The 27,848-nt window shown below is 44.5% G+C and overlaps 1 protein-coding gene across 1 annotated transcript; it reads right to left on the bottom strand.

Annotated features, from left to right (window-relative positions):
- Positions 1–20,430: 20,430 nt before the first annotated feature.
- Positions 20,431–27,824, bottom strand: DPH3 (diphthamide biosynthesis 3). Its single transcript, XM_030329421.2, has 3 exons — positions 27,590–27,824; positions 26,983–27,057; positions 20,431–22,865 (listed from the first exon to the last, which is right to left on the bottom strand). The coding sequence occupies exons 1-3, from the start codon at positions 27,695–27,697 to the stop codon at positions 22,800–22,802; spliced, it is 249 nt and encodes an 82-aa protein (XP_030185281.1). The 5' UTR covers positions 27,698–27,824; the 3' UTR covers positions 20,431–22,799.
- Between the last annotated feature and the right edge of the window lie 24 nt (positions 27,825–27,848).

Genomic DNA, 27,848 nt, shown 5'->3' with positions numbered 1-27,848 from the left:
AGGACATACAGCCATTCTTTTGCCTTATTTACAGGTTTTAGATGATCTCTCAGCAGAACTGTTGGACTAGTCCTGAGATGTTTCCAGAACAATGTGGACTCCTCATGCTGCAGGGATTCTCAGAAAGCACCTAACACCTTCAATTTTGTAGATGAGGAATTTGAGGATAAGAAGATCTGTCACCAGAGAACTGGTGCCGTGCTAGGGGAGACCAGTCTAGAGCCCCTCTTCCTCACACAGGGCTGTGGGTTCCCTGGGGCTCCCAGATATCCAGCCCTTGCAGACTTCCAGAAATGCCCCCTCAATGCCATTTGACAACCCCAACCTGCCCTCCCTCATTCTCTTCCCCTCCACACACACCAGGGGCCATAAGGCAAGCTGAGGGTCAAGCACAAGTGAGGACACCCCTCCCTCCACCAGGGGGGGGATCTGTGTGATATTCCTCAGGCACTCCTGGCTGCCCAAAACAAGGAAAGGACAGAAAACAAATGGGTTAAACGATAGTCTCATCAGTTACAAATATCTCCTCAATAGACTCATCTCTCCAGAACTCTTTACTCTCTTAAGGATTAATGCTTTGCTAGAGGGCAAAACAACCTCAGCTTGGACAACAGCTATGCCTCCAGTAAGCTGTAAATTCTCTTTAGCATATGGAAATCCCTTTAAGAAACTTCCTCTTGACTTACTCCCCCCCCCCCCCCCAAAACTCCACGAATATAAGCATTCACTTGAACAACCCCAGTGCAGCTCTTTCTGCCCACGGGTTCTGTCCCCATGCTTTAATAAAATCACTTTTTGCACCAAAGAACGTCTTCAAGCATTGTTTTGGCCGTCTAGCTCCGAATCCCACATCACTCCAAAACTGCATCACTCTGGTCCCATCACCGACTTCCCCTATACCCCCAGGGGTGTCCAGGTAGCTCATAGCCTCTTTCACCTTCCAGCTGCCCTCTCCTCAGTCCTGCCGAAACTGTCAAAAGACAAAAGGGTAAAACCATGACCCTCATACAGATGTAAAAAATGAATATGTCAAAGATTTTATTTAACTAATGAGGGAACTATTTTATTTAACTAATGGGAGACTAGGAGACGTTATAGCCAGTTCAAAAGAGAATCCAAGGAAAAGGCATGTTTATAGATGAGGAGTATTTCAATGAGTATGTAAATGAGGGGAAAACCTGTTTTTTTATATGGTGGGAGGGCAGACAACTGAACCTTTACTGGGCAGCACAGAACCTGCATGCCTGCAGGCAAGAGCGATCTGGTGGCTGTAGGTTGCCTACGAGTTCGAGTTCAGAGTTGCAAAATAGCTCAAAGACAATGAGAGGCTAGACTCAGGAGACCTGTAAGGGTGGCCTCTAGACAAAGCAGTTTTCTATTGAAATAAAATGTTTTCTCTACCAGGAATATAGAAGCCCCTTACCATGTCCCTGGCCCCTCCAAATTTCCAAGGCTTCCCTTGACCCGAATCTGCTGCCCCCGTCCCCATCCTGAAACAAGCACTGTTTAATACTGAAGATGTACCTTGTGCCCGCAAGACCCAGCTCGAGGGGGGAACACCTCCCCACAGTACGGGGGTGCTCCTGGGAACCACGTGGCCTGTGTGTGTAGCAGTGAGGCCTCCAGCTCATCTGTGAGCAGCGGGAGGGGGGGGGGGTTATTTGGGTAATTATAACTCTCCAACCCAGTCATTAACTATCTGCCCACCCACTGCTCCATTCCCCACCCTGCTGTAGTCCTATTGATGAGGAGAACAAAGGCAAAAGAAATGTAGATAAAATTAAACGTCCTTATTTTGCAGCCCATTGAGAAATACCCGACTAGTGTGAGGTTCGTCAAGGAACACACTACTATCTTCAGGTTAATGTTTCGCTAGAGGCAAAAAACAACCTTAGTTTGACGATAGCCAGACCTCCAGGATCCTGTACGTCTTCTTTAACATATGCAAATCCTTTTGGAAACTTCCTTTATTTCTACCCAGCCCCTCACCCTAAAGAAAAGTATACAGTCAATCACTCCCCACAATCCATTGCCCACAGGTCCTGTCTTCCTGCTTCAATAAAAACACTTTTTTGCACCAAAAATGTCTCAAGTATTCTTTCTTGGACTGTTTACTCCTGGCCCATGTCACATCACTATCTTCCCTGTTTTTCATGACAATAGACCCCCTTACCCATGGGGGATACATTGCGACACCCCCCAGTGGATGCCTGACCCCTGCGAATAGTACTGACACCCTACATATATCATTTTTCTCCCATGCATACACAGCTATTGATGAGGTTTGGAATGGAGGGGTCCGGAGCTGACCGCCAAGAAAGAATTCGTGGGATGCTTTTGGTTAAAAAAAAAAAAAAAGGTGATTTTTATTACAGAATGCCAAGGGACAGGGACCATGGCAGAAAGAGCTGCACTGGGGTCGTGATGATGTGAAAGGGTATATATACTGTGGAGCTGGGGAAGGTAAAGGCAAAAGGGAGGTTCCAAAGGACTTTCATATTCTAAACAGGACTCAGAAGAGGGGCGCCTGGGTGGCTTAGTCAGTTAGGCAACGACTCTTTGTTTCAGCCCAGGTCTTGAGCTCATCGTTTGTGAGTTCAAGACCTGCATCAGGCTCTCTACTGGCAGCTCAGAGCCTGGAGCGTGCTTCGGTTCTGTGTCTCCCTCTCTCCTCTCTCTCTGCTCTCCCTTGCTTGTGCTCTGTCTCTCTCTCCCTCTCAAAAAAAATTTTTTTTTTAATTTACCTACCATATCCTTCTTGCCTTTGTTCCCCAGGTCACTATGGAGGGGAGAGTGACGTTAGGGCTCCAGGAAACTGAGTCTATAGGTTTCTGGAGATTAGGCTATTGATAAGATTGCCTTTTTCTTGTATTTACTAAAACATTTGTAAACTGATGGAGACTCACGTCCTGCAGGACTGTGATCTTTATCACAGTTTTTCCCCTTCATTTGTTCCTGGGCAGCCAGGAGTGCCTGAGGGATGTCATACATATCCCACTTAGAAAAGGGGCCGGTTTGTGGGATGTCAGCTTGCCTTAAGCTCCCTCATCACCTGTGATCAACTTTCATTTATAAATTATGCGCAGTAAGAGATTCACAACAATAACTAGTAATAAAATAGGGGCAATTACAACAATACACTGTAATAAAGGTTATGTGAAATGTGGTCTGTCTCATTCAAATATCTTACTGTATTGTACTCACTCTCCTTTTGTGGTAACGTGAGATGACAAAATGCTTATGTGACCAGACAGAGTGAGGGGAAAGTTCTCCAAAAGTGTGTACATGTGCAAAGCAGTTGTCAAATATCCCATACTGTCACAAAGTTAGGAATCCTTGAAAAGAATTTGACTGAATGTATGTATATAATGGTTTTGACCAAATTCTTCTTTGAAATTTCCAGCTGCCTTCCTTTTGGACCCCAGCGTAAGTTCTAGTATGATAGGGAAATATAGGATCAATAGGCAGAGAGGTCCCTGCGTGGGGAAAAAAACACGTATTTTGGAACAATGCCAGAGCCTCTGACCCACTCTGGTGTAAGGTCCCTCAGGTGTAAGGTCCCTCTTAAGAATGTAAGACAGCACCTACTCCCCTTGGCTTCCCCTCAGGAATTTGACAATCAAAATACCTGACTAAAATAACTAAACCATAATCTTATGTTAACGGAGGGACAGTACGATCAGTCTGACTCCTCACACAATGGAGTTGGGCCAATGAGGAGTGGACAACGCAGCGCCTAGAGTTGGCCCGGCCAGTAAGGGCCAGAACCTGAGAAGGAACGAGGGGGAAGGGAGGAGGGCTGACCAAAAGCCAGTAAAACAAAGTTCCTTGCCGACAGTCACGGGTATTCACCTTCCAATGGCCCCTCTCTGTAAAGAGAGCTTTCCTACCATTCTTCCTTTCTGAGCTTATACTCTGATAAACTTCTGCCTGCTGCTCGTTCCGTGTCCACCTCTTCATTCTTCGAAGCGGCGAGACAACGAACTCGCCGGGTATTGAGGGTAAAAAAAAATCCTGCAACTTTTCTTTAGGGGCTCATCCCGGGATATCAATGTCCTCTAACTGTAAGTAAAGAGCAGCCGGCACCCAGCCCTTTCCTTTCTATCCTAAATAAAACTCTCAAACCCAAATAATGGGCACCCGTTAGCCAGTAAGAATAATAGCAGAGCTGGGTCTCCTCCCATCTGATCCCCCAACATAGTGGGCACTGTCGGTGTGATGGAGCCCCAACTGCCTTTCGAGAAGAACCCCCAGATGCGCTGGATTCAGGGGAGGCCGAACAGCAATTGTGAAGGGTCCTGACAAAGGCTACTCTTTGGTGGATGCCTGGAGGCTGTCGCAGAAACCTGATCGCTGACTGCCTGTTTGGGTGTCTGGCGAATTCTCCTCTTTCTGTCTCTAATCTGTGTTTTAACTTCAACTGCAGGATGCTAGATTTACTATATGTCTGAGAGATATATACAGGAGAGAACATACAGTACTCCTTGTACTTAATGGTGTTTGGAAAGAAGATGGAAAGAACTGTGATTTTACCCAAAGATCAGGACAGCATGACCTTTTGAGTTGTTTTGCTCGAGGCCTGGTTAAAATTGCCCCTCCTTTGATCCAAAGGCTGAGGAAACGATGGCGATGACCTTGCTAGTAGCCTCCAAATGTTCCACACTTGTGTTGTTTCTCTTTAGGAATAGATGCCTGTACCATGTAAAGGATGGATAATATAGGAAGGGCTTTTACATGGGAGCCATTTTGCTACACTTAGCCCAGTGTATGCTGATTTGGAACAAACTAGATACTCTAAAATGGACGTCCACATGGCTGGAAGATATTTATGTGGGCATTGCTGAACAAGGCAGGGGAATAGACCTTGACTTTGGCCCTTTTAGCACCCCCCCTCAATGGCCAAACGATCGATATATAAATTACTGTTGGGCCAAAATAAAATTAGTGCATCTTTCTACAACCAGGGCAGTCTTGCTTGGTCACAGTCCATCCCCCAAAATCCCGCGGAGGGAAATGGAGGGGTAGGAGAAATCGGGGAAGACAAGATCAGCTCTCAGAGGCAGGGTCAAGCCTGAGTAAGAGAACTACTCCCAACACCTCATGAGACCGGCAGGGCTTTTTGGCTGCCAGTCGCATAGCCAGTCAAAACTCGGGGCCAGGAGATGAGGCTTCTCCTGGCCACAATCGGGATCAAGAGGTAAGGTATCTCCTGGCCAGCTATAGGAAATTGAGATAAGGGACGCCTTTTCCTCCTTTTTCCTATAGAGGGCAATTTCCCAACCAAGGCCAATACTCCTTTGGGATACATTCTGAAAAATTGGGATGATTTTGATCCACAAACCCTGAAGAAAAAGCAACTCATTTTCTTTTGCACCGAGGCTTGGCCTCAATACAAATTGGAGGAGGAAACCTGGCCGCCAGAGGGAAGTATCAATTATAATACTATCCTACAATAGGACTTGTTTTGTAAATGTGAGGGGAAATGGGGAGAAGTCCCCCTGTTCAATGTTTTTGGGCTTTAAGAGAAAATCAGGACGTGTATGCAACGCAACGTCGACCCTGGCTTATTGGCTTTCCAAGCTCCAGCAATCAGGAGGGGAGACAATCAAGGGCCCTTTGGCTGTGCCCAAAGCAGGACCTAGAGAAAGAGGAAGCAAAGTCTCCCACCTCCAGCTCCTCCTCGGGTCCTCCATCCATAGATCCAGACTTAAAAACGTGCACTTCTGCTCCCCACTGCCCACCTTAGCCAGGCCTTCCCCATAATGAAACAGGCATGTTTTCCCTAAGAGAAGCTGGAGTGCCAGGAGGAGGGCCGCACGGAGGGAGCACTATGATAAGATCACAAGTACCTTTTCATTATAAGACTTAAGACAGATAAAGAAGGGGCGCCTGGGTGGCTCAGTCGGTTGAGCATCTGACTTTGGCTCAGGTCATGACTCTCATGATTTCTGAGTTTCAGCCCCCACACTGGGCTCTGTGCTGGCAGTGCAGAGCCTGCTTGGGATTTTCTCTCTCTTTCTGCTCCTCCTTGCTTGCTCCTCTCTCCAATAAATAAATGAACTTAAAAAAAAAAGAACTAAGGTTAAGCCCTCAAATTATGCTAAACTGGCCACTATTTTACAGACACAGGAAGAAACCCCAGTGAGGCTCTCATTCTCACATTCTTTTTTTGATAATGCCAGAGAGCCCCACTCCCTTGCTAGGAAGGGACATTATGACTGAATTAGGGACTACAGTGCTCCTGGCTCTAGGCCAAATAAACAACTGCCTCCCTCTGATGGAAACTGATAATGATTCACCAGTATGGGTGATACAGGGAGAACTGGGCAGAGCCTTAACCTCAATACCTGTGCAAATACATCTTAAGGATCCCACTTCTCTTCCATGCCGGAAGCAGTATTCTCTAAAACCAGAGGTTAAAACAGAGCTAGTAAAAATTAAAGAAACTCTGAAGAACAGGGGCTTTTAAAGGAATGTAACAGCCCCTGTAACACTCGATATTGGGAGTACAGAACCCTAATGGGGGATGGAGGCTAGTGCAGGATCTACACATCATTAATGAAGTGGTTGTCCCCATCCACCCTGTGGTTCCAAACCCCTATACCTTGCTGGCCTAGATTACACCAGATATGAAATGGTTTAGTCTTAGATTTAAAAGACGATTTCTTCTGTTTTCCAGTACATCCAGATTCTCAATTCTTGTTTGCCTTTGAGGATCCCGTCCTTCCGGCTTCGGGCTTCACAATTAACTTGGACAGTGTTGCCCCAGGTCTTTCAAGATAGTCCACATCTATCTTAACACACGTGATCTTTTGGAATTTTCAGCCGATAACTGCGCTTTGCTGCAATATGTGGATGACCTCTTGCTGTGTGCCCCTTCTGAACCAACTATACAGGCTGGTACCAAGGCCCTCTTCAATTTTCTAGCAGAAAGAAGATATAAAGTCTTCCAACAGGCCCAATTGTCTGAGACTTCTGTTAAATATTAGGATTAATCCTTTTGGAAGGCACAAGAAGACTAGGAAAGACAGAATTCAGCCTATTGTCCTCGTACCCCCTTCCGGAAGAAACTTCTTAGACAACTGAGAGTTTTTAGGCAATACCGGCCATTGTCACTTACGGATATCAGGATATGGAGAGGTAGCTCGCTCCCTCTGATCACGGACACACAGGCCACAAATACTCACTTACCGGTATGGGACACTGAGTCAGAACAAGCTTTTAGAAACCTTAAGCTCACATTGTTGGGCACCCCAGCCTCGAGCCTTCCCATTGGAAGTTCTTTTAACTTATATGTTACAGAGAGAAAGGGGGTAGCGTTGGGCATTCTGACTCAGAAATGAGGCCCAATACAGCAACCAGTGGGGTATCTTAGCCAAGAACTTGATCTGGTAGCTTGTGATGGCCTGCATGTCTTAGGGCCGACACACATGTGGCCCTTTTAATTCCTGAAGCTACAAAACTAACCCTTGGGCAAGACCTTACAGCCTAGGCCCCACATAATATCCAGGGGCTCCTACTGGTGGACGGCAGCCATTAGTTCACAGCCGGCAGCCATTAGTTCACAGCCGCCTTCTGCAGCCTCAGGCACTCCTGCCAAAGGGGCCTGCTGTGTACGTAAAGACCTGCTCCTCTCTGAACCCAGCAGCCTTCCTGCCTGAGGAAGGTAAGGAGCTAACACAACAAATGTTAGCCCAAACTTATGCTGCCCGAGAGGAATTAAGGGAAACTCCTATGGAAAACCCAGAATGGACCCTCTACACAGATGGGAGTTCTTTTGTTGAGCAGGGCTCCCAAAAAGCTGGGTATGCAGTGGTGACGCTTCATAAAACTCTGGAAAGTGGCACCCTACTATCAGGAACTAGTGCTCAGCTGGCCGCATCAGTTGCACTTACTAGAGCCCTAGAATTAAGCAAAGACAGTTAACATTTATACTGACTCTAAGTACGCTTTCCTAGTCTTACATGCTCATGATACAAAAGACATTTTTTTTAACAGCTTCAGGGTCTCCTATCAAGTATTACCAGGAAATTACCCGACTTTTACAGGCTGTTCACCAGCCCTTAGAGATAGAACACTGCAAAGGACACCAAAAAGGAATGGATGAGATAGCAGAGGGAGACAAGCTGGCTGTAGCCACAACAAAATCGGCAGCCAGATCTTAAGTTACTCCTACCATTGCCTCCCTTATCTGGGATGGCTGTATAACTCAAGAAAAGCCTCACTACTTGACAGAAGAAAAAACAATGGGCATCAGAACGGGGTTCCACACCCAGCCTACAGGGTAGTTGTAGATGGATGACGGCAGACTTCATTCACCGGCCGCTAGCCAGTGGAAGGCTTAAAAACTCTACATTACACCTTCCATCTACATTTGCAGGGTTTTACCTACGTAAATGTAGGTAAAACCCTGCAAATGGCTCAAAAACTTTCTACAGGAAGGAATTTAGATAAGACTATTGAATATATTCTAAAAACCTGCGATATCTGCCAAAGAAATAACCCACTCTCTCACCCGCAGGCTCCAATAGGGTTACAAAGAACTGGAAATTATCCCAGGGAGGATTGGCAAACAGATTTCACACATATGTCAAAAACACAAGGATATAAATATCTTTTGGTATGGGTAGACACCTTCACACTTTGGGTTGAAGCCTTTCCTCACAGGACTAAAAAAGCCTCAGAGGTGGTTAAGCACTATTAAATGGGATTGGTCCTCTGTTTCGGACTCCCTAGATCCCTTCAAAGCTCTAATGGTCCCTCCTTTAAGTCTTCAGTAACCGAAGGGGTATCTAGGGCTCTGGGCATTGATTATCATCTGCACTGTGCCTGGAGGCCACAAACCTCAGGGAAAGCGGAAAAGACCAAAGAAAGCATTAAGAGACATCTTAGAAAGATGGCCTAAAAAACAAGTCAGAACTGGATACCCCTACCTCCAATTGCTTTGTTTCAGATTAGAACTATCCCCATGAAAAAGGGCCTAAGCCCTTCTGAAGTTCTTTATGGAAGACCCTTTCTTGTTAATGACTTGATGGCAGGTAAAGAGGTATTTGATTTGGTAAACTATGTAATTCCTTTGGCTAAATTCCATCAGACTCTTCAGGAATTATCTGTCTCTTAACTCTGGGATGACTAGCATCCCCTGTATAACCCAGGAGATCAGGTACTCATGAAAACCCTTCCTTCTTTGTCCCCATCTTTAGGACCAGTGTGGAAGGGTCCACACATGGTCATCTTGGCAAATCCTACTGCTGTCAAAGTACTGGAATTTGACTCCTTGATTCATCGCTCCTGAGTTAAGCCGTGGTTTCCATGAGAACAGGACAACACGGAGCCCGAGTTAAGTTGTGAAACAGGAGAAGGCCTTAAATTGATATTCAAGAAAAGGACAGCACAGAATGAAGATAAGTAACACAATATACTGGAATATAATAATAATATGCCTATGGGGTTCAGAAACACTTCCTGTATGTATTCCACCAACCCCACCACTATTAGGGGTGAATGATAGGATCCCTTTGGTTGAGGCAGCTAACCTAACTTTTATAGAGGGAGACCGTGTTTTAAAATATGACCTGGAATATGGCAATTTTACAATTTGGCATTGGGATAATAGCCATATCCTTAACTTACCTAAGGGCAAACCTTTTACAGGTTACTTATTTGTAAAATTAGAACAAAGTCATAAATATTGGGCTGAAATTTTGCCCAGCAATGAAACTGGAAGGGAATTATATAACTCAACTAAAAAGATACATTGTATTGCCATAGATATAGATGATCGAAAAATTAGAAAGGTCCCAGGTTATGAAGACCAAGATATTGCGGCTGGATGTGTGATGTGCCATAGTATTGCTTGTCCAGATAGTCTCCTGCCCTGTCAATGCGGCTGGAAGGCTAATCACGCATTATTCTTAAAGGTCCAATGGTGGACCCAAGTGCCTACGGGAAACATCACGGTTAGACCCGGAAGGCTTTGGGAACCTTTGTGGCAAAGCCAAACCACCGCCTACCTGGGAGTCTCCTCGATTTTGTTGACTCTAACTTGGGACACCCAGAGGTTTTGGGTTGATACTTACTATCCTAATTGCTCCCACTCCATACATTTACAATGGAAACAACACCTATGGTGGATACAACATTACTGGCCCCAAAATAACAAGATAATGAAAAGAGATTTTATAGGAGGGATAGGAACAGGATTAGGCATATTGGGGCAGGCAGAATTTGCTGCTGCTGAGGAACGACACAATTTGGAAAAGGATTCCTTATCCAAAATAGGCCATATTAAAGGCACTTTGTTTCAAGAAGAAGGCAAAGGATGGGAAACTCTTTCAAAAGAAAACGAGGTCTTAGTAAGGTGGATAAGTAAGACCAGAGAAACCGTACAAAGGCATTTCCAAACTCAAACCTGGGAAAGGGCATGTATTCTCACCCAGGAAGGATTGCTCACCATGTTAATGCAGATGGAATCTGAGGTGGCCATGGGACAATGGCCTACTCTAATGAATGCTGAATTGGAAACTCAAAAATTATGGCCTATATATGGAAGCCCCAAGTTATGGAAGATTATTACTGGGGGCTGTAACTCGAGGCGTTGCATCTTAAGGGCACATGTGCCTCGGATGGACCATGCTAATTCATATCCAATAGTTCAGCTTGCAGGCATAGGGATTATATTAAATCAGACAAGGATTTTGCCAATGGGGAGTCGATGGGCCATAATGTCAAATGAATCAGCTTGGGCTCCCATATCTCTTTCTAACTGCGAAGAGAGAAATAAAATCTGGCTGTGCCCTCAACAAAGCTGGAACCCTGATTTCGCTCAGGTCTGGCCACTTGTCTCTACCCCAATAACCAATAGCATTTGGTACATGGGTAGAGGGAAATTTTGCTGGGAAAGTAAACAAGGAGAAATAGCTGACACGGAGAGTTTTACCTGTGAGCATATGTACCATGTACTAAATCATACTGGAGTATGGTGCAACACTGGAACCGTTGGTCGAATACATTTACAAAAGATTAACAAGACTTACAGTAATCTGGATATTGAAGATCGATCTTTCCTTGAGGTAGAATTAAATATGCCTCATGGAATTGTTCCTATGGAAACTGGATGGCCAAAGGAAGAATTGAGGATTGAGGACCACGAGCTAGCTCAGGTGCTTAATTATCCTAATCAACAATATCACCAGATCCAAATAAGTATGGAAGAGGGAGGAAAAGCTATAGTTAAATTGGTAAAAAATTATGACCAGACATGCCAGGGATTTTTAGGATGGCTACAATGCAGCTTTCCTTCCTATGTTGTGGCTTCCTCCCTAGGGGGCGCTGCATTTGGAATATTGCTTGTTGGTCTGATATTCTTTTTGTGTGTCATTCGTAGACGCTGTTGTATACGCCAGAAAAATAAGACATCCAAGGCAATTTTGCAAACCAAGATGTAACAAACACCCTCCCATTAGATCGGATCTCTGGATCGACTTCTGAACCTGCCCTGACTGCGGTTCCCCTGTCATCGTCCCCCTTCAGCAGGAAGCAGTTTAGATCGGTCATCGTCCTGGTTCATAATAGCAGTTAGGAGTCATGTGTTCAGAGTGGGGATTATAATAGGGAGAGATAGGATAAAATAGGCAGAGAGGGAAAGGTTAGGACCTGAGGTCCCTGTGTGGAGAAAAACACATATTTTGAAACAATGCTGGGAGCATCTGACTACGCCAAACCCCCTCAGGCGTAAGGACCCTCTTAAGAATGTAAGACACCACCTACTCCCCCTCAGGTTTCCCTCAGGAATTTGACAATCAAAATACCTGACTGAAATAACTAAACCATAAAACTTATCTTAACCGAGGGACAGTATTGACCAGTCTGACTCCTCACACAATGGAGTCGAGCCAGTCAGGAATGGATAACCCAGCGCCTGCGCCTAGAGTTGTGCAGCCAGTAAGGGTAGAACCTGAGAAGGAATGGGGGGGCAGGGAAGGGGTGACCAGATTCTTATAAAACAAGGACCCCTGCCTATGGTTGCGGGTATTCACCTTCAAATGCCCCCTCTCTGTAAAGAGAGCTTTCCTGCTATTCTTCCTTTCTGACCTTATACTCTAATAAACTTCTGCCTGCTGCTCGTTCCATGTCCACCTCTTCATTCGTCGAAGCGGCGAGACAACGAAGCCTGGGTATTGATGTACAGAAAATCCTGCAACGCCAGGTTTGGTAGGACGAGGTGGTTCCCTCCCTCGTTTGTCCCTCAGTCCCTTAGTTCTTACAGCCATTGGGCTGCCCTCGGCCTGCCCCTGTGTAGCACTGTACTAGTGTGTGATCACTCACCACCATTCAGCCAAGGGCACATAGGCTCCCAAATCTTCCACCTGCTTCCACCACTAAGTTACAGTATGACCTGGGACTCCTTCTCAGCGTCCAGGAAACTATGAGGACTTTTGTTGTTGAAAGCTCAGTGATTTGAAATCTCATGTAAGGCAAAGAAGCCGTGTAGCACTTAAAACAGAAATTTCACTTCAAGGACTTTTCTGGAGTTATCAGGGAGTCTGCCATGCTGGAGGTGGAAAGCCGCCCTACTACCAGGCAGTCTCAGGACTGGCCTATACTACTCCTCTCCCTTCCTGGCCTACACCACTTCTGGGCCTCAGGACACCAGAGCTGCTGCTCTCCTCTGGCCTGGGTCTCAAATGCAGCATCCCTGGACTGCGAGTCAGCCTGAAGCCCAGCCCTGCCCTCCTGTGAGCCCATCTCCTTCAGAAGGAGGCCTTCCCTTTGGCACCTCCTTTCCACATCAGAAACCCAAGTGTTCGCTGGTTCTGTTGGGGCCATAAAACAATCCTGCCAACAAAAAGACCTCTTCATGTGTGTACAGAAGAGAGCAAACACAATTTATTGTTACTTAAGAACCAACAGACTCACATGTGAGGTAACTCGGAAGTGACTGAAGTCGACACGATTGCACATGAATTTCTGCAGTAAAGTGGAAGAAGGAATAAGGACAACTTCTCATCTCTCATCTCCTTGAGAGGCTAAGGAGTAGGCCTTGTAAGGATCTCCTGAGTACCTCCAGATGTTGTAGGAATTTTTACCTCAAAACCCGAAGTTCGTTGCTTGCCACTTCAAAGAATGAAGAGGTGGACAGGAACGAGCAGCAGACAGAAGTTTATGAGAGTATAAGCTCAGAAAGGAAGAACAGCAGGAAAGCTCTCTTTACGGAGAGGGGGCATTCGAAGGTGAATGCCTTCTATAGGCAAGGGGTCCTTGTTTTATCAGGTTCTGGTTGTCTCCTTCCCTGCCCCCTCGTTCCTTCTCAGGTTCTACCCTTATTGGCTTGATAACTCTAGATGCTGGGTTGTCCACTCCTGATTGGCTGGATTCCAAGTATGAGGGGGTGGTCTATGGCCATGATGTTCCTTGTGGGTCATATGTTTTATGGTCTACCATGTTTTTTCAGTTAGGTCTTTTGTCAAATTCCTAAGGGGAAGTAGGTGGTATTTGTTACATTCTTAAGAGGAACCTTCTATCCGAGGGGGTTTGCTATAGTCAGATGCTCCAAGCATTGTTCCAAAACATATGTTTTTCCCCACCCAGGAACCTCAGGTCCTAACCTTTCCCTCTCTGCTTATTTTATCCTATCTTTCCCTATCATACAGAGACTCCTGAGTTCATTTTTCATGGTGTGTGTTTATAGTTCCAGGGGTCAGAAAGACCTCAACCTTGCATTATCTTATTTTTTTAAAGTTTATTTATTTTGAGAGTGAGAGCACACGCATGCGTGTGCGCGTGCACACACACACACAAGCAGGGGAGGGCCAGAGAGAAGAAGAGACAAAATCCCAAGCAGGCTCCTTGCCATCACTGCAGAACTGGATGAAGGGCTTGAACTCACAAACTGTGAGATCATGACCTGAGCCAAGATCAAAAGTCAGACACTTAACCAACTGAACCACCCACGTGCCCCTCAACCTTGCATTATAAAATCAAAAGTTTGTGCCTCTTCTTAGGCCCATTTGGTTTGCACGAAGACTCCCTAAGGATGGAGAAATGGGAGATAGGTGCTTTCTCCCTCAAAGACAGTATCCTTATTTTACCTTTACAGTCCCCTTGGAAAAGCCACCAATATTATTCCAAAACTCACCCCTTTTTTGATAGAACTCTAATGACAATCTCCCCTCCTTTTTCTCTTGGTGCATCATTTGGTGCGAATCTGTACAGTTCATTGGGCTTATCAATAATTTCATGTTTATTATCCCATCTGATCTTCAAAACTCATCATTTTACTGACATAGAAACAAAGTGACTATCGTAAACTTGACTTAAGGGAGCTGAGACGTGAACTCAGGTTTTTGATATCAAAGAGCTCATCTTTTTCAGCTTCCCAGAATAAATTGCTGGGCCATTCTAATGCAAGCAAAGAAAGAAAGGTCATATAAGAAGAGGAAGTAGGGAGAGGCATTTTATATTTCTTCAGTTGAGCACTGTGCTGCATTCTAGAACAGAGCCACTCAATAGAACTCTCTGTGATGATGGAAATGTTCTTTACTTGAACCATCCAATATGGTAGCCACAAGCCACAGCCACATGTGTCCATGGGTACTTGAAATTAAGAACTGACTTCTTAATTTTATTTCATCTTAATTGAAATGTAAATTAAAAAAAAACACACATAGTCAGGGGCTACCATGTTGGACAGCGCAGCTCCAGAATGCAAAAGCCCTGCTAGGTGGGTAAGATGTCCCCTTGCCTGGTAACCAGTGGGCTGTGTTTGCCTCAGGCCTTGGAGTGAAGCTTCCACAGATGTTATTCACATTAAGTAGGCTGCCCCTTGGGAAGAAGAACATGTGAGCCCAGAGAGGTTTCAGCTGCTGACATGGCTTGGGCTGTCAACATTCCTGTCCAGTGGGGCTCTGGCTCCCCCAACAGGGCCTGGCCCCTGTCAGCTCCCCCCTCCTTCTCTTCCTCTGTCCCCTCTCCCAGCCCAGAGCACGGCACTCATCCCCAGGTTGCTCCTTCAGGCAAATCAGGACAACTTCATCAGAGAATAGAAATCAGGACAGGACAACTTCATCAGAGAACAGAAATAATTGTTCACCTGCTTAAAAGTCATATCAGAACACAGCTGAGAGAGACCTTCAGAATTCTTTCTTCACACCCACCCTGTTTCACAGTTAAGACAAGGCCTGGAGAGGTGACCAGTAACGTCCTTGGCCTCTTTGCCTAGGGCCCCGACCCACTGAGCTCACAGATGGGGCAGAACGCGTGTGTAAGCAAGAAAACAGGAGCCATCTGGCCATGGTCAGGCATTCCTCTTGCCTGGTTACGTCCATGCAGTGATTCCCTTAAAAGTGATGGTGTGGCCCAAGAACAGACATTCAGATCAATGGAATAGAATAGAGAACCCAGAAATGGACCCACAAACGTATGGCCAACTAATCTTTGACAAAGCAGGAAAGAATATCCAATGGAATAAAGACAGTCTCTTCAGCAAGTGGTGCTGGGAAAACTGGACAGTGACATGCAGAAGAATGAACCTGGACCCCTTTCTTACACCATACACAAAAATAAACTCAAAATGGATGAAAGACCTCAATGTAAGACAGGAAGCCATCACAATCCTCGAGGAGAAAGCAGGCAAAAACCTCTTTGATCTTGGCCGCAGCAACTTCTTACTCAACACGTCTCCAGAGGCAAGGGAAACAAAAGCAAAAATGAACTACTGGGACCTCATCAAAATAAAAAGCTTTTGCACAGTGAAGGAAACAATTAGCAAAACTAAAAGGCAACTGACAGAATGGGAGAAGATATTTGCAAATGACATATCAGATAAAGGGTTAGTATTCAAAATCTACAAAGAACTTATCAAACTCAACACCCAAAAACCAAATAATCCAGTGAAGAAATGGGCAAAAGACATGAATAGACACTTCTTCAAAGAAGACATCCAGATGGCCAACCGACACATGAAAAAATGCTCCACATCACTCATTATCAGGGAAATACAAATCAAAATCACAATGAGATGCCACCTCACACCTGTCAGAATGGCTAACATTAACAACTCAGGCAACAACAGATGTTGGCAAGCATGCGGAGAAAGAGATCTCTTTTGCATTGTTGGAGGGAATGCAAGCTGGTGCAGCCACTCTGGAAAACAGTATGGAGGTTCCTCAAAAAAATAAAAACAGAACTACCCTACGACCCAGCAATTGCACTACTAGGCATTTATCCACGGGATACAGGTGTGCTGTTTCGAAGGGACACATGCACCCCCATGTTTATAGCAGCACTATCAACAATAGCCAAAGTATGGAAAGAGCCTAAATGTCCATCAATGGATGAATGGATAAAGAAGATGTGGTATATATATATACAATGGAGTATGACTCGGCTATCAAAAAGAATGAAATCTTGCCATTTGCAACTACGTGGATGGAACTGGAGGGTACTATGCTAAGTGAAATTAGTCAGAGAAAGACAAAAATCATATGACTTCACTCATATGAGGACTTTAAGAGACAAAACAGATGAACATAAGGGAAGGGAAACAAAAATAATATAAAAACAGGGAGGGGACAAAATAGAAGAGACTCATAAATATGGAGAACAAACCTGAGGGTTATGGGAGGGGTGGTGGGAGGGGGGATGGGCTAAATGGGTAAGGGGCATTAAGGAATCTACTCTTGAAATCATTGCTTCACTATATGCTAACTAATTTGGATGTAAATTTTAAAAAATAAAAAATAAAGTTAAAAAAAAAAGTGATGGTGAATAAGGGTCAAGTTTGGCAAAGAGGACCAAGTTTCTAATCTTGAACTATCAATGCATGCCTTTGGGTCACTTACAGGAGCAAAACATTTCCATCGTGTTCTTAAAGAGTCTCCATAATATAATTCTATTTCTTTAATCCCCCTTTGAAGAAATTAGGCCCAATTCTCATAAACAAAAATACTTGGAGCATATTTACTGATTGAATAAGAGTACTTATCCATTTGGGGGCTAACTACTAACAATCCTAACACTTCTATAAGCAGAAAGTCCTGCTTCAATTCTAACTTCACTGATTTTTTCCCCCCCTCAGCATGGTGTGTTGAGTGCTTAGCCATGCCAGATGGACAAGTCATGAGTAGGCCACATTTGGCTGGAAACATATAAGCTGTATCTGGTGGACTGTGCCAAAGGTCTAAAGTTCAAGGTTTCAGATATGGCACCACAGTCACCTGAGACTTGAAGCAAGAGCTGCTCGCCTGATTTGAAACAGTTTGGATAACAAACCATTGGGTACTGCTGAAATGTATCAGGGAATTAGTTGTCATAAAAACATTCAAAATGAACATCCCAAAGTGCCAGCAAGCAGGAAACAGACATGTCAGTAAGGTGGGTAGTGAAGGTTCCCATGAGTATTACATCTCACTTTTAATGACATCATATGAGCCTATGTTCCATTTCTCTCTATAATTAGGGCTAATAATTCAATATCTTCAAGTGGATATTTATGGCAGATTTTGGAAATATTAATCTGTTATTACTAGAGTTACATTGGTCTGAATTTGAATATGGAAAACACAGCCAAAGACTCGCTCATCTCAAAACACAAAAAATTAGCAAAAAATTAGTCCCATGGGCTTGCTGTCTGATGTCTGTCTGGCCAGCAACATGAGAGTGGCTGACTTATTTTAATGTTTCAAACTGCTTCCATTTTATCACTTGGAAAATTTTTCAATTATTCCAACACGGCCACAGAAGAGAGAACATGAGATTTGGAGTCAAAAGTATTGGATTGAAATGCCAAGCCTGACACTTAGATTACTTTCCAAAAATAGCCACCCCTTCCCTACCCACCACCTCCATGGGAGAAGTGTATTTCCCTGCACCTTGACTTTGGGATTGGCCATGTGACTTGGTTTTGGCCAATGGAAAACTGGCAGACATGGCTCTTGCACTGCTGTCCTGGCAAGTCCCCGGGTCTGAGGAAGAAGGGTGGCATGGGACCAGAACCAGCTGCAGCCTGCTGTTTACAGTCACCAGCCAACTCCTGCTGATCCCTAGACACAAGAGAGAACAAACGACTACTGCTTTAAGTTTTGGGTGGTTTGTAGTACAATACTCGACACATTAACAAAAACTTGGTTCCAGTTAACATTGGGATAATGGTATCAACATCACATGTAATCCAAATGACATCGTGCTATTATCATTCTACCTGCTTAAGAACAAATGAAGTGCCCCACTCTCACCTTGGCTTCCCAACATTGTATGTGGTGCTAATTTGGTTAAACTGGGACTACACAACTACATTTCCAGAATCCCCTCCCCTGTGTGGTCCTAAGTTAGCACTGGCCACCAGAGAAAGATTGGAAGTAATATTCCAAATTCTGTCACTTGGGACTGCAGACTGGGACCCAGTGCCCTCTGGGGTGACCCTGGATGGCCTGTGCTGCCTTCACAGATAGTGCCCATTAACAGTTTGTTTCCCCCCCTTCTCCACTCTCAATCTTGGCATTCATCTTTGTCCAAAGGTTCAACATTTGACCCTATCCAAGAACTCAGTTCCCCTCTAAGAATGAAATCTGCCCCCCAAATCTTTGCTTAGTGACTGGACCCTGCTACCCTGATCAGGTCTCAGATGGGAACTACTTGCCTTGGTCCCAAGTGTTGACCCACTGAATAGCACCTGTGGCTCTGTGCCACTTATTGGGATGCCTCATCCCTTACTAGACATTTACCTCTATTTGGGAGCCAACTCTTACTGAACCCCTTCCCCTGTCAAATGCCCCTCATTTGACTTCCTTAGATACACCTCCCCCATGTAAGCATTTTGTGAGCTAGGGGATAGTATTTTTAACTGTGATTCCCTATTCATTTGTCCTTTGTTTCAAGCCCTTAACAAGGAATAATTTGTAAAATGGTTTCCCAGTCAAATATGTAATCATGGGCAATTTGCTTTGTAGGAAGCAGGGAGTGGCAGGCATCCTCCAATGGAGTTAGAGAAATCCTAATTGCTCACACCTGCAGAAGCTGTCACTTTTGTAAGGTATGTAATTAGCAGCCAGAGTGTGTGCTAGAAACGATGGGATTGTCTGTTTGAACAAGGGACGCAGGCCAGAGACTGCCCAGTTTGGCGCTCTCCAACTCTGTTCATTAGCCCAGCCTGGGCTCTTGGGTCACTTGCTAAGGCTGATTTCATGCCTGAATACAAGGTGTGGGGTCAACTGAGTCCACACGCCTTTCTCCACAAAGCAGTTGTGACCACTTAAAAAAATTGGACCCTCTGTACTTTGCGATTATGAATTTCCTGTTTTTCTAGTCCAGTGGTTCTCAGCTTTGGTTGCACATTAGAATCACCAGGGAGATGCTTTAAGAATCCTGGTGTCCAAGCTGCACCCAGGCCAATTAAATCAGCTTCTCTAAGGCATCCATGTACAGCTCCTCAGATAATTCCAATGTGCTGCCAAGTTTGAACAGTGGTTCTAGATCAGTGGTTCTCAAATGTTAGCTGCATCAGAATCACTCGGAGAGCTTGTTAACACTTGCCCCCAGATTCAGTAAGTGTGGGGGAAGGGTGTCCAATAATTTGCACTTCTCATATTTATTCTAAGAATGCTATCAATGCTCAAAACAATGTTGAATTCCTTTTGGAATCAGAATGGTTAACCTTTATTTTGCACATATGATAGGTATTGTACTAAATGTTTTAGTCATTAGTTCGTTTAATTATTTTCACAAGGACTGTTTCATCCTTACCCTTCAAGTCTCAGAAGAAGTGCCCCACCTGCGATGCCTTGTGTCTGCCCTTTATCGATACAACTACTGAAGCTGTCACATCACAGTTTGTTTCCTCCTGGGCCGTAACCACAGTCTGTAATCTTACTTCCCCTCTTCCACTCGCCTGCAGGCTCCATGATGGCAGAGACCCTACCGAGTGCCTAACATGTGGCAGGTGCTCCACACACACTTTCGGAATGAATGAATCCACAGATCAACCACAGGAAAGAGGTAGTGTTATGGTCTGCATTTCACACACCAGGACACAGAGATACAAAAAGATTCAGTAGCTTGTCCAAGATTATAGTGGACGAACTGAGGTTCAAACTGTGTCTTGACCACAGCTGGGCTCTCAAACAACTGCAAGAGTTGATCATCAGCCTTAAAATAAAATATCAACCTTCAACTGTCTTTGCCTGACTGCCAGTTGATTCACAGCTATTTTTTCCCCCCAGGAAAAATAAAAATCCACAACCAAAACCCATGTGGCCAAACTAAAAAAACAGTGACAATTTCTTTCCCATTTAAAAACTCTACCGTCCATACGAGAAACTTACTTAAAATTTCCCAAAGCAGGTGAAGGTTTCTTTCTACCTGATAGAAAATGGTATCAAAACCTTTTAATACAAAATGTTGGTGTTTAGGGGAAGAAAGCTACATGAAAACAAATGGATTTGAATTATGACTTTATTTAGTATCCTGATAATAAATTAATATGCACAGCAATCAAAAGTATTGGGCGCTTTCCCTAAAGTGGTTCTGGAGGTGTACACGAAGATATATGCAGAATCCTTCAAATGGTCGACTTTATTTTCAAACTCTGAAGTGTGGTAACATTAAGTCACTAAAGAAGCATGGGGTCTCCTTCTCTAATAGTTCATGATTTGGTTCTGAGTTTATAAAGGTTTCAATGACCATTTCAGCTCCCGCAAGCGATGAAGGCTGAAGTTCTAGTACTGACAGTTTAGAAATCACCTGATCTGGTCTCCTAATTGTAGAAGTGACAAATCCACTGCAAAGACTACAAGGCTAGTAAGAGACAGCCTGGATTACAAATCAGTTCTCAGAAGTGGTCTGAAAGGTCTGATAAAGTACACAAGGCACATAGCATCACAAAGAACTCTAGTCATACCCCAAAGGCCCTTGTGTTACTTTCTGCTTAACATAGGATTAAACCTTGTTCTTTTGCAGTTAACAAATTCCGGAAACAGAATCACTCCCATCACTGCAGATTATCATTGATCACCGACTGCCAGCGCACTTTTTCTCTCCTGGGATGTTTGGACTTGGGGACTTTTATTCCTTCTATGTTCACAGTAGACCTACATCAGGGGTGCCTGTTCCTGTCTGAAATTCATCATCAGCTGAAGGAGTTAATATTGGGATTTACAAAACCATCAAATCCGAGCATGAGACAGTTCATTTCTCTTTAGAGTTAATTCCCAGCAGTCAGCATATAACATGCTCTCATCTAAGTTGCCATTGGCTCAAATTCACTGGCGGATTCTTCTGGGGCATCAGTGTGTCCCTGAACAGCAGTGAGACTTCTCATTCCGTGAATATGTTATATAATACCATATAATGTACTATGCACTTCTGGCATACAATGTTTGGTGATTTAACGTAACAGCTGCACATAACCGTGCTTTTGCAAGGTGTTTTTTTGCGGGTTTTGTTTTTGTTTTGTTTTTTAAAAAGGCCACTTAGTTGTTTTAATTTAAACCCTTGGTGAGTGTGTGAAGCACACGTATCAACCAGCGACAGACTGGTCATGTTCTGGCAAGCTATTTTTTTCCAATTGCGGGAAACGTTCCCATCCAAAACAACCTGCCGGACATCAGTGAATTTTTAAATTTTATAAACACATAGGAAAATTGTGCATATAAAAGAAAATCTTGAATTTTCGTGTAAGCGATTCTGATTTCTGGCTACTACACTGTAGCAAAGGAAGTCTGATAGCCTGTCTTTATAAATTCTTTTTACACTTCTAAGAATGCACGTCTGGTTCAGGTACAGCTTATAACCACTTGTTAGATGCATCCCCAGGGACGTATTTATTTAGAGTCGGCATCTCATCTTCAAGTTCATCCTCGGCAAACCAAGAGTTGCTGTAGAAGCTTTGCCTTTTAGGGGCAGTGAGTCGATTTTGAGGTAACGCTGAAAGCACTGTTGCCAGCTGCAAGGCCTTGACACGAACCCCTATCTCGAAAGCAATTTCATTAGCCTGATCTAAAAACAAACAAGACCCCACAGTTATTACCTGCTCTGACCTGGCAAAACCATTCAAGCGTTTAATTTATAAGTTGGCAAGTTTTCCTCCTCTCGTTCTGCTACCGATTTCATTCCTTCGGCTGCTTTTCTTTTTGTCTTGTCCCAATGTTCAAGGAACATGCGGAAGATTGATAAGGAAACGCCAGATTCTTTGACCATTTCACTTTTTGACTTTTTCTAACTTTTTGCTCTGGAAAAAGGGTGAGCTCAGTATATTTTCTCTCTAATTCCACAAGCAGAATTCCATGTAGGAAATATAATGGAAGTGGCATGCTAAACAGAACATGAACGTTCTAATGAATGCAAGACTGAGAAGTGGGAACTGAAAGTGCATGTGGACAAAGCAGCTAATTTGAGTTTAGAACAGCAAAGTTGATGTCCGATTTGAAAGAAAGGGCTAATTTTAATCATCTTAATAACTAAACCAAAAATATAATCCCCCCTTTTATTAAGGAATCCTAATGACTTTGAGGTAGATGATGCTGTGATCGGATAAGGAAGAAAACAGGTGTGAGACACAAAATTCACATGGAAAATTAACAACACATCCAATTCAAAGTTCTAAGCACAAAATCCAGGCATGTCGTGTCGTGCACTTGCTTCTTTAATTGGAGATGAACTTGGCAGCCAAAGGCAAGGATCCACACTCTAATGGAAGAGCCAACTACAGAATGGTTGTCCTCAGGAAGAAGCCAGTAACTTTGCATTTGATTTTTCCAGCCTGGCTCATTCCCAAATGTTCAGCATTTGGATTCCTAAAGTCTTCTTCAGCATTTAACTAATTCTTTGTGAGTGGAAGGGGCTGGGACTGTTTCTCCACACATAAACTGATCCTAAGACAGAACAAGTAATTACATTAATCATCGAGTGTGTCACAAATGCATCAATATTAGACTTTCGTTTTGTTGCAGAATCCAGCTGTTCGTTTTTATTTTGATTTGTTTTAAAGTTTATTTATTTATTTTTTAGTAATTTCCACACCTAACGTGGGGCTTGGACTCACAACCTCAAGATCAAGAGTTACACGCTCTTTTGACTTGAGTCAGCGAGGCACCCCACAGCTGTTAGTTTTTCATTGCTGTATCACTTCATCCTTGTTCAGAGTCAGTGTCGGCACCAAAATTATCATCTTAAAGGTGCTTCAGTTTTTAGTCCTGAACTCACACTTAATTCAAAGCAGCTTATCTTAGAAACAAGCATGCCCACCCCCTTCACCACAGAGCATCCACTTGTCAGAAATCACATTTATAAACACATGTCACACCTTTTAAGTTTCTGTATTAATTACTACACTATAACTTCCCAAATTCAATATGTGGTCATTCAAATGCCTATCCTCTTCAAGGTAATTACTTTTTTTTTTAAGTCGATTTATTTATTAAAAAAATTTTTTTTCAATGTTTATTTATTTTTGAGAGACAGAGACAGACTGTGAGCAGGGAATGGGCAGAAAGAGGGAGATACAGAATCCAAAGCAGGCTCCAGGCTCTCAGCCATCAGCACGGAGCCCAACGCGGGGCTCGAACCCATGGACAGTGAGATCATGACCTGAGCTGAAGTCAGACACTTAACAGACTGAGCCACCCAGGTGCCACTTTTTAAGTCTATTTATTAATTTTTGAGAGAGAGAGAGAGAGGGAGGGAGGGAGGGAGCGCACACACAAGTGGGGGAGGGGCAAAGAGAGAGGGAGACACAGAATCCAAAACAGGCTCCAGGCTCTGAGCTGTCAGCACATAGCCCACCGTGGGGCTCAAACCCAGGAACCGTGAGATCATAACCTGAGTGGAAGTCAAATGCACAACCGACTGAGCCACCCAGGCGCCCCAAGGTAATTACTTCTTCCAGCTAAAAGAGATTGCTCTTTATGCATTTCCCCACACAGATAATCTGCAGTGTCAGCTATGTTGTAAATGCATTTCAATCTCTGATTAGTTATCCTGGCTCATGTCAGCTACGAGAAACCTCTGTCTTCCAGGTTACCCCTCATCTCCTGTAGTCTGATCCCCAGCAGGGTCAGCCTGTATCGTGTCATCGCTCTCTCACTCCTGCCCAGCACCTAGCACCTCCTCTCTGACCCCAACTTGCTGTTTGAAATTTATGGTCTGTCACCAGCACATTGCTCCATATTTTCAACCCCTTCTTTAAAACATAACCACCTCTTCCTGCTCTAATACAGTGGTTCTCAAGAGGTGGTAGGAAGGGCGTGCTGATTTTGTCTCCAGGGGGCATTTGGCAATATTTGGGAGACATTCGGGGGACGTGCTCCTGGCATCAAATGAGCAGAGGCCAGGGATGCTACTAAACACCCTACAGCTCTGTACAACGGTTATTCAGCTCCAAATGACCCTAATGCTGGGTTCGAGAACAGGCCATCCCCTAAGGGCACCGTTTCCCCTATAGCCTCTCAAGTGGTGGTGCTGTGTTCCCTCAGAGCACCGGTACCACAGAAACTGGAGGAGGGACTGGTTGCTCTTTCTGCCACTGCTCTCCTTCCCTCTCTACAACCCACCAACTTTGACTCTTAAGTCACACGATGTATCATCGCTGCTCCTCTCTGTTTTCTGGACCTACTTCAAAGTCCACAGTCAATTATCACAATCCCTCTTCCCTCACTCCCTCCTACCTACTTGACAAAACCACAACCATGGTTAAATCTAACTTCCTGTGTCTACATTCACCCATGTAGCTGAATGTCTACCACCCTAAGCCCTCTCCTGATCCTCTATCACCACCAGTTACTGCCCCATGTCTCTGCTCCCCTTTGCAGCAAATCGTTGAAAGAAAAGTCTACTCTTGCTGCTTCTTATTCTTCTCATTCTCTCCAAGAAGTTTTCCACCAATCAGGCTCTGTCTCCATTACTCCATCAACACTGCTCTCACCACTGTCACAAATGGCCTCCCTGTTAAAGCCAATGGTTGACTGTCAGTTCGCTCTCAGTGGCATCTGACAAGGGTGTTCCCTTCCTCCACCTTTTCTCATCTGGCTTCCAGGATATGAGACCGGTAGTTTTCTTCCTCCTTCTTCAGGCAGCTCTGCTGTTTCCTTGCTTCCCGTCCTGACCTTTTAACGTTGGGAGGGGTCCGAGCTGAGTCCTTTCTTTTGTCCATCTCTATCTATATTCACAGCCCTGGTCATCTCATCCAGTCTCAAGGCTCTAAACACTATCTGTGTGCTGGTAACTCCCAAATTTACAGCACCAGCTGATCTCTCTCTCTCTCTTTGAACTCCAGACTTGCACATCAAATTGCATTTTCACTTGCTCTCCACTTGGATCAAAAGTAGACCTCCTAAACTTAGTACCTCCAGCTCTGGTCCCTATACCTGCAGACACCTCCCCGTCAGTTGGCGGTAAATCCAACCTTCTAGTCACGAAGGCCACAAATGTGGAAATCATCTTTGATTCCTCTCATATCCTATACCCAATCAGTAAAAAAAGAATCGTTATCCTTTAAAGTGTATCCAGAATCCAGCCACCTCTCATGATCTCCTCTGCCACAGCCTGGTCCGAGCCATCCATCTTCTCCTCTTGGTTCGTCTACCAGCCTCCTAACTGTTACCCTTGCTATATCCTAACGCCTATCCTTGCTGCCTCCCAGTCTACTCTGAACACAACAGCCAGAATCACTCTATTTTCACTTAAGTTGTATCATAGTGCTCCTTTGTCTGAGAATCCTCCATTGGTCCCCTGTGTCATTCACAGCAAAAGCAGAAGTCCTTAAAGTAGCCCATAAACACCTTTGTGATCGCCCCACTCCACTAATTTCATCTTGGGCTGCTCTCTCACCCTCATCTACTCTGCTCTGGTCACACTTGCTGTTCCTCAATAAAAACAGACCTGTTCCTGCCTTAGGGCCTGTCCACTGAAAGCTCCCTTTGCTGGACTGCTGTTATCCCCCAGGGCTCAATCCCTCACCTCTTTCAAGCTTTGCTCAATAAGGCCTCTCTCGGGAAGGTCTGCCCTGATCACCCTATTTAAAATTGCAACCTCCTCTCATACAAGCACTCCTTCTCTCCCTTACTCTGTTCTCTTTTTGTTCCAGAACACATTTTAATATAGGAATAAATCTGTAAGCTTCCAAATTATAGCCTGCTTCTCTCATGAGACTAAGTGCCTTGTTCTCACCTTCCCTATACTCATTTTAGAGTTTATTCTTAAGAATGTTAAGCTATTATATGTCAATTATATCTCCCTCCCACCACCACCAAAAAAAAAAAAAAAAAAAAAGGAAAGAAAAAGGAAAAATGAAACAATGTCAAACTTCTTACTTAAGACTCCATTCCAAGTACAGACCAAAGTTGGGGTAGGGGTGGGCAATAAGAACATTTCTTTTCTTTTTTTAAAAAAATTTTTTTAATGTTTATTTATTTTTGAGAGAGAGAGAGAGACAGAGAGCAAGCAGGGGAGGAGCAGAGAGAGAGAGGGAGACACAGAATCTGAAGCAGGCTCCAGTCTCTGAGCTGTCAGCACAGAGCTCGACGCGGGGCTCCAGCTCACGAACCGTGAGATCATGACCTGAGCCAAAGATGCACGCTTAACCAACTGAGCTATCCAGGTGCCCCAGAACATTTGTTTTCTATTGTCAATATCCTTGAGTGGAAAACAGTAAGACAAAGACCAAAATGAAACTGTAAAATTGCAGCTATGACATGATAATGCAGAGTTTTATACGTATAAGCCAGGGAAGAAACACTATACAATTGTTCCCTACAAAATAAGTCTAGGAGCTCTCAACAATTTTAATTACTTAGTAAATAAAGGAGTCAATCTTTATGATTATTTTTCTATTTAATGTGTAATCAATAATTTTCATTAGCTACGCAGTTTTCTTTATTGCCTTCTCCAAAGCTAAAATGAGTTACCTGCACTTACATATCACAGACTGCTCTAGGTCCTTGCCTTCCAACCACTTCCCCCCACCCCCGCACCTTTTAAAATTCGACGACTTACCTTGTCATAAATTACTTTTATAATGAGAGAGCAGCTAGGACACGTTGCCACGTCTTCCCCATTCTCCAAATCTTCCTATAACAAAATCAAACACCGTACGGTATTGTCTTCCCTTTGCGATCTCCTCCGCCCAAACTCTTTCCACCCTTACGGTCAAGCTCCTTTGTGGCTCGTCTCCCGACAAGGTATGTGAGGGCCAAAAAGGCCTGCCGAGAGAGATATCAACTCTATTTCTCCCGCGAAGCGCTACTTGAAAATACCCGGGAAGGTTAGCCAAGATTCAGTCGCCTCCAAACCCCTGGGAAGACTTAAAAAAACGCGTCCCTTCCTCCCAAAAGAACTGGGATCCTAAATGGAGGAGGATGGCAAGATAGCAGCTGCCCGCCATCCGACCTTTCCCACCTCCACCTTCCAGCCTTCCGCCTGACTAAAGGCCAGAACGATGTGCCACGGTCAAATCAGGGTATCAACTTTACGGCGACTCAAAGACAGGGCAAAAAGGGCGTGGAAAATTGTGAGCTGCAAGGTGTCGGGACCACGGAAAGAACGTAGCAAGAGCGAAAACGCGCCTGCTCCGACGAGTCGCCGGGAGGGGCCCTGAAGTTACCTTGGTAATGCAGAAGTTATCCCCACACGGGCAGGGGTAGAAATACGTCTCCGAGTCTTCATCATATTGGAAGTCCTCGATCTCCACCTCGTCGTGAAACACGGCCATTGTCACTGGGGTCGGCAGATGCCTGTCGTCTCCGCCAGCCGACACTGCCCCGGGACGGTCTAATTTCTCCCGCGCGGGCCCCAGCCGGGTATTTTCAGCGGGCACCGGCTCAGGAACTATCGCTTCCGGCGCATACACAAAGACGCAACGC

This window comes from Lynx canadensis, chromosome C2 (assembly GCF_007474595.2).
Source record: "Lynx canadensis isolate LIC74 chromosome C2, mLynCan4.pri.v2, whole genome shotgun sequence".
NCBI classification, from domain to species: domain Eukaryota; kingdom Metazoa; phylum Chordata; class Mammalia; order Carnivora; family Felidae; genus Lynx; species Lynx canadensis.
This window is presented reverse-complemented; position numbering and strand designations above follow the sequence as displayed.

Excerpts from the sequence above, each read along its gene's own strand:
- DPH3 (XM_030329421.2), bottom strand. The coding sequence starts at position 27,697 with ATGGCCGTGTTTCACGACGAGGTGGAGATCGAGGACTTCCAATATGAT. Across the intron at positions 27,058-27,589 it reads ATAACTTCTGCATTACCAAG|GAAGATTTGGAGAATGGGGA; the intron begins GTAACTTCAGGG and ends ATTTTGTTATAG. Across the intron at positions 22,866-26,982 it reads TAAAAGTAATTTATGACAAG|GATCAGTTTATGTGTGGAGA; the intron begins GTAAGTCGTCGA and ends GTTCTGTCTTAG.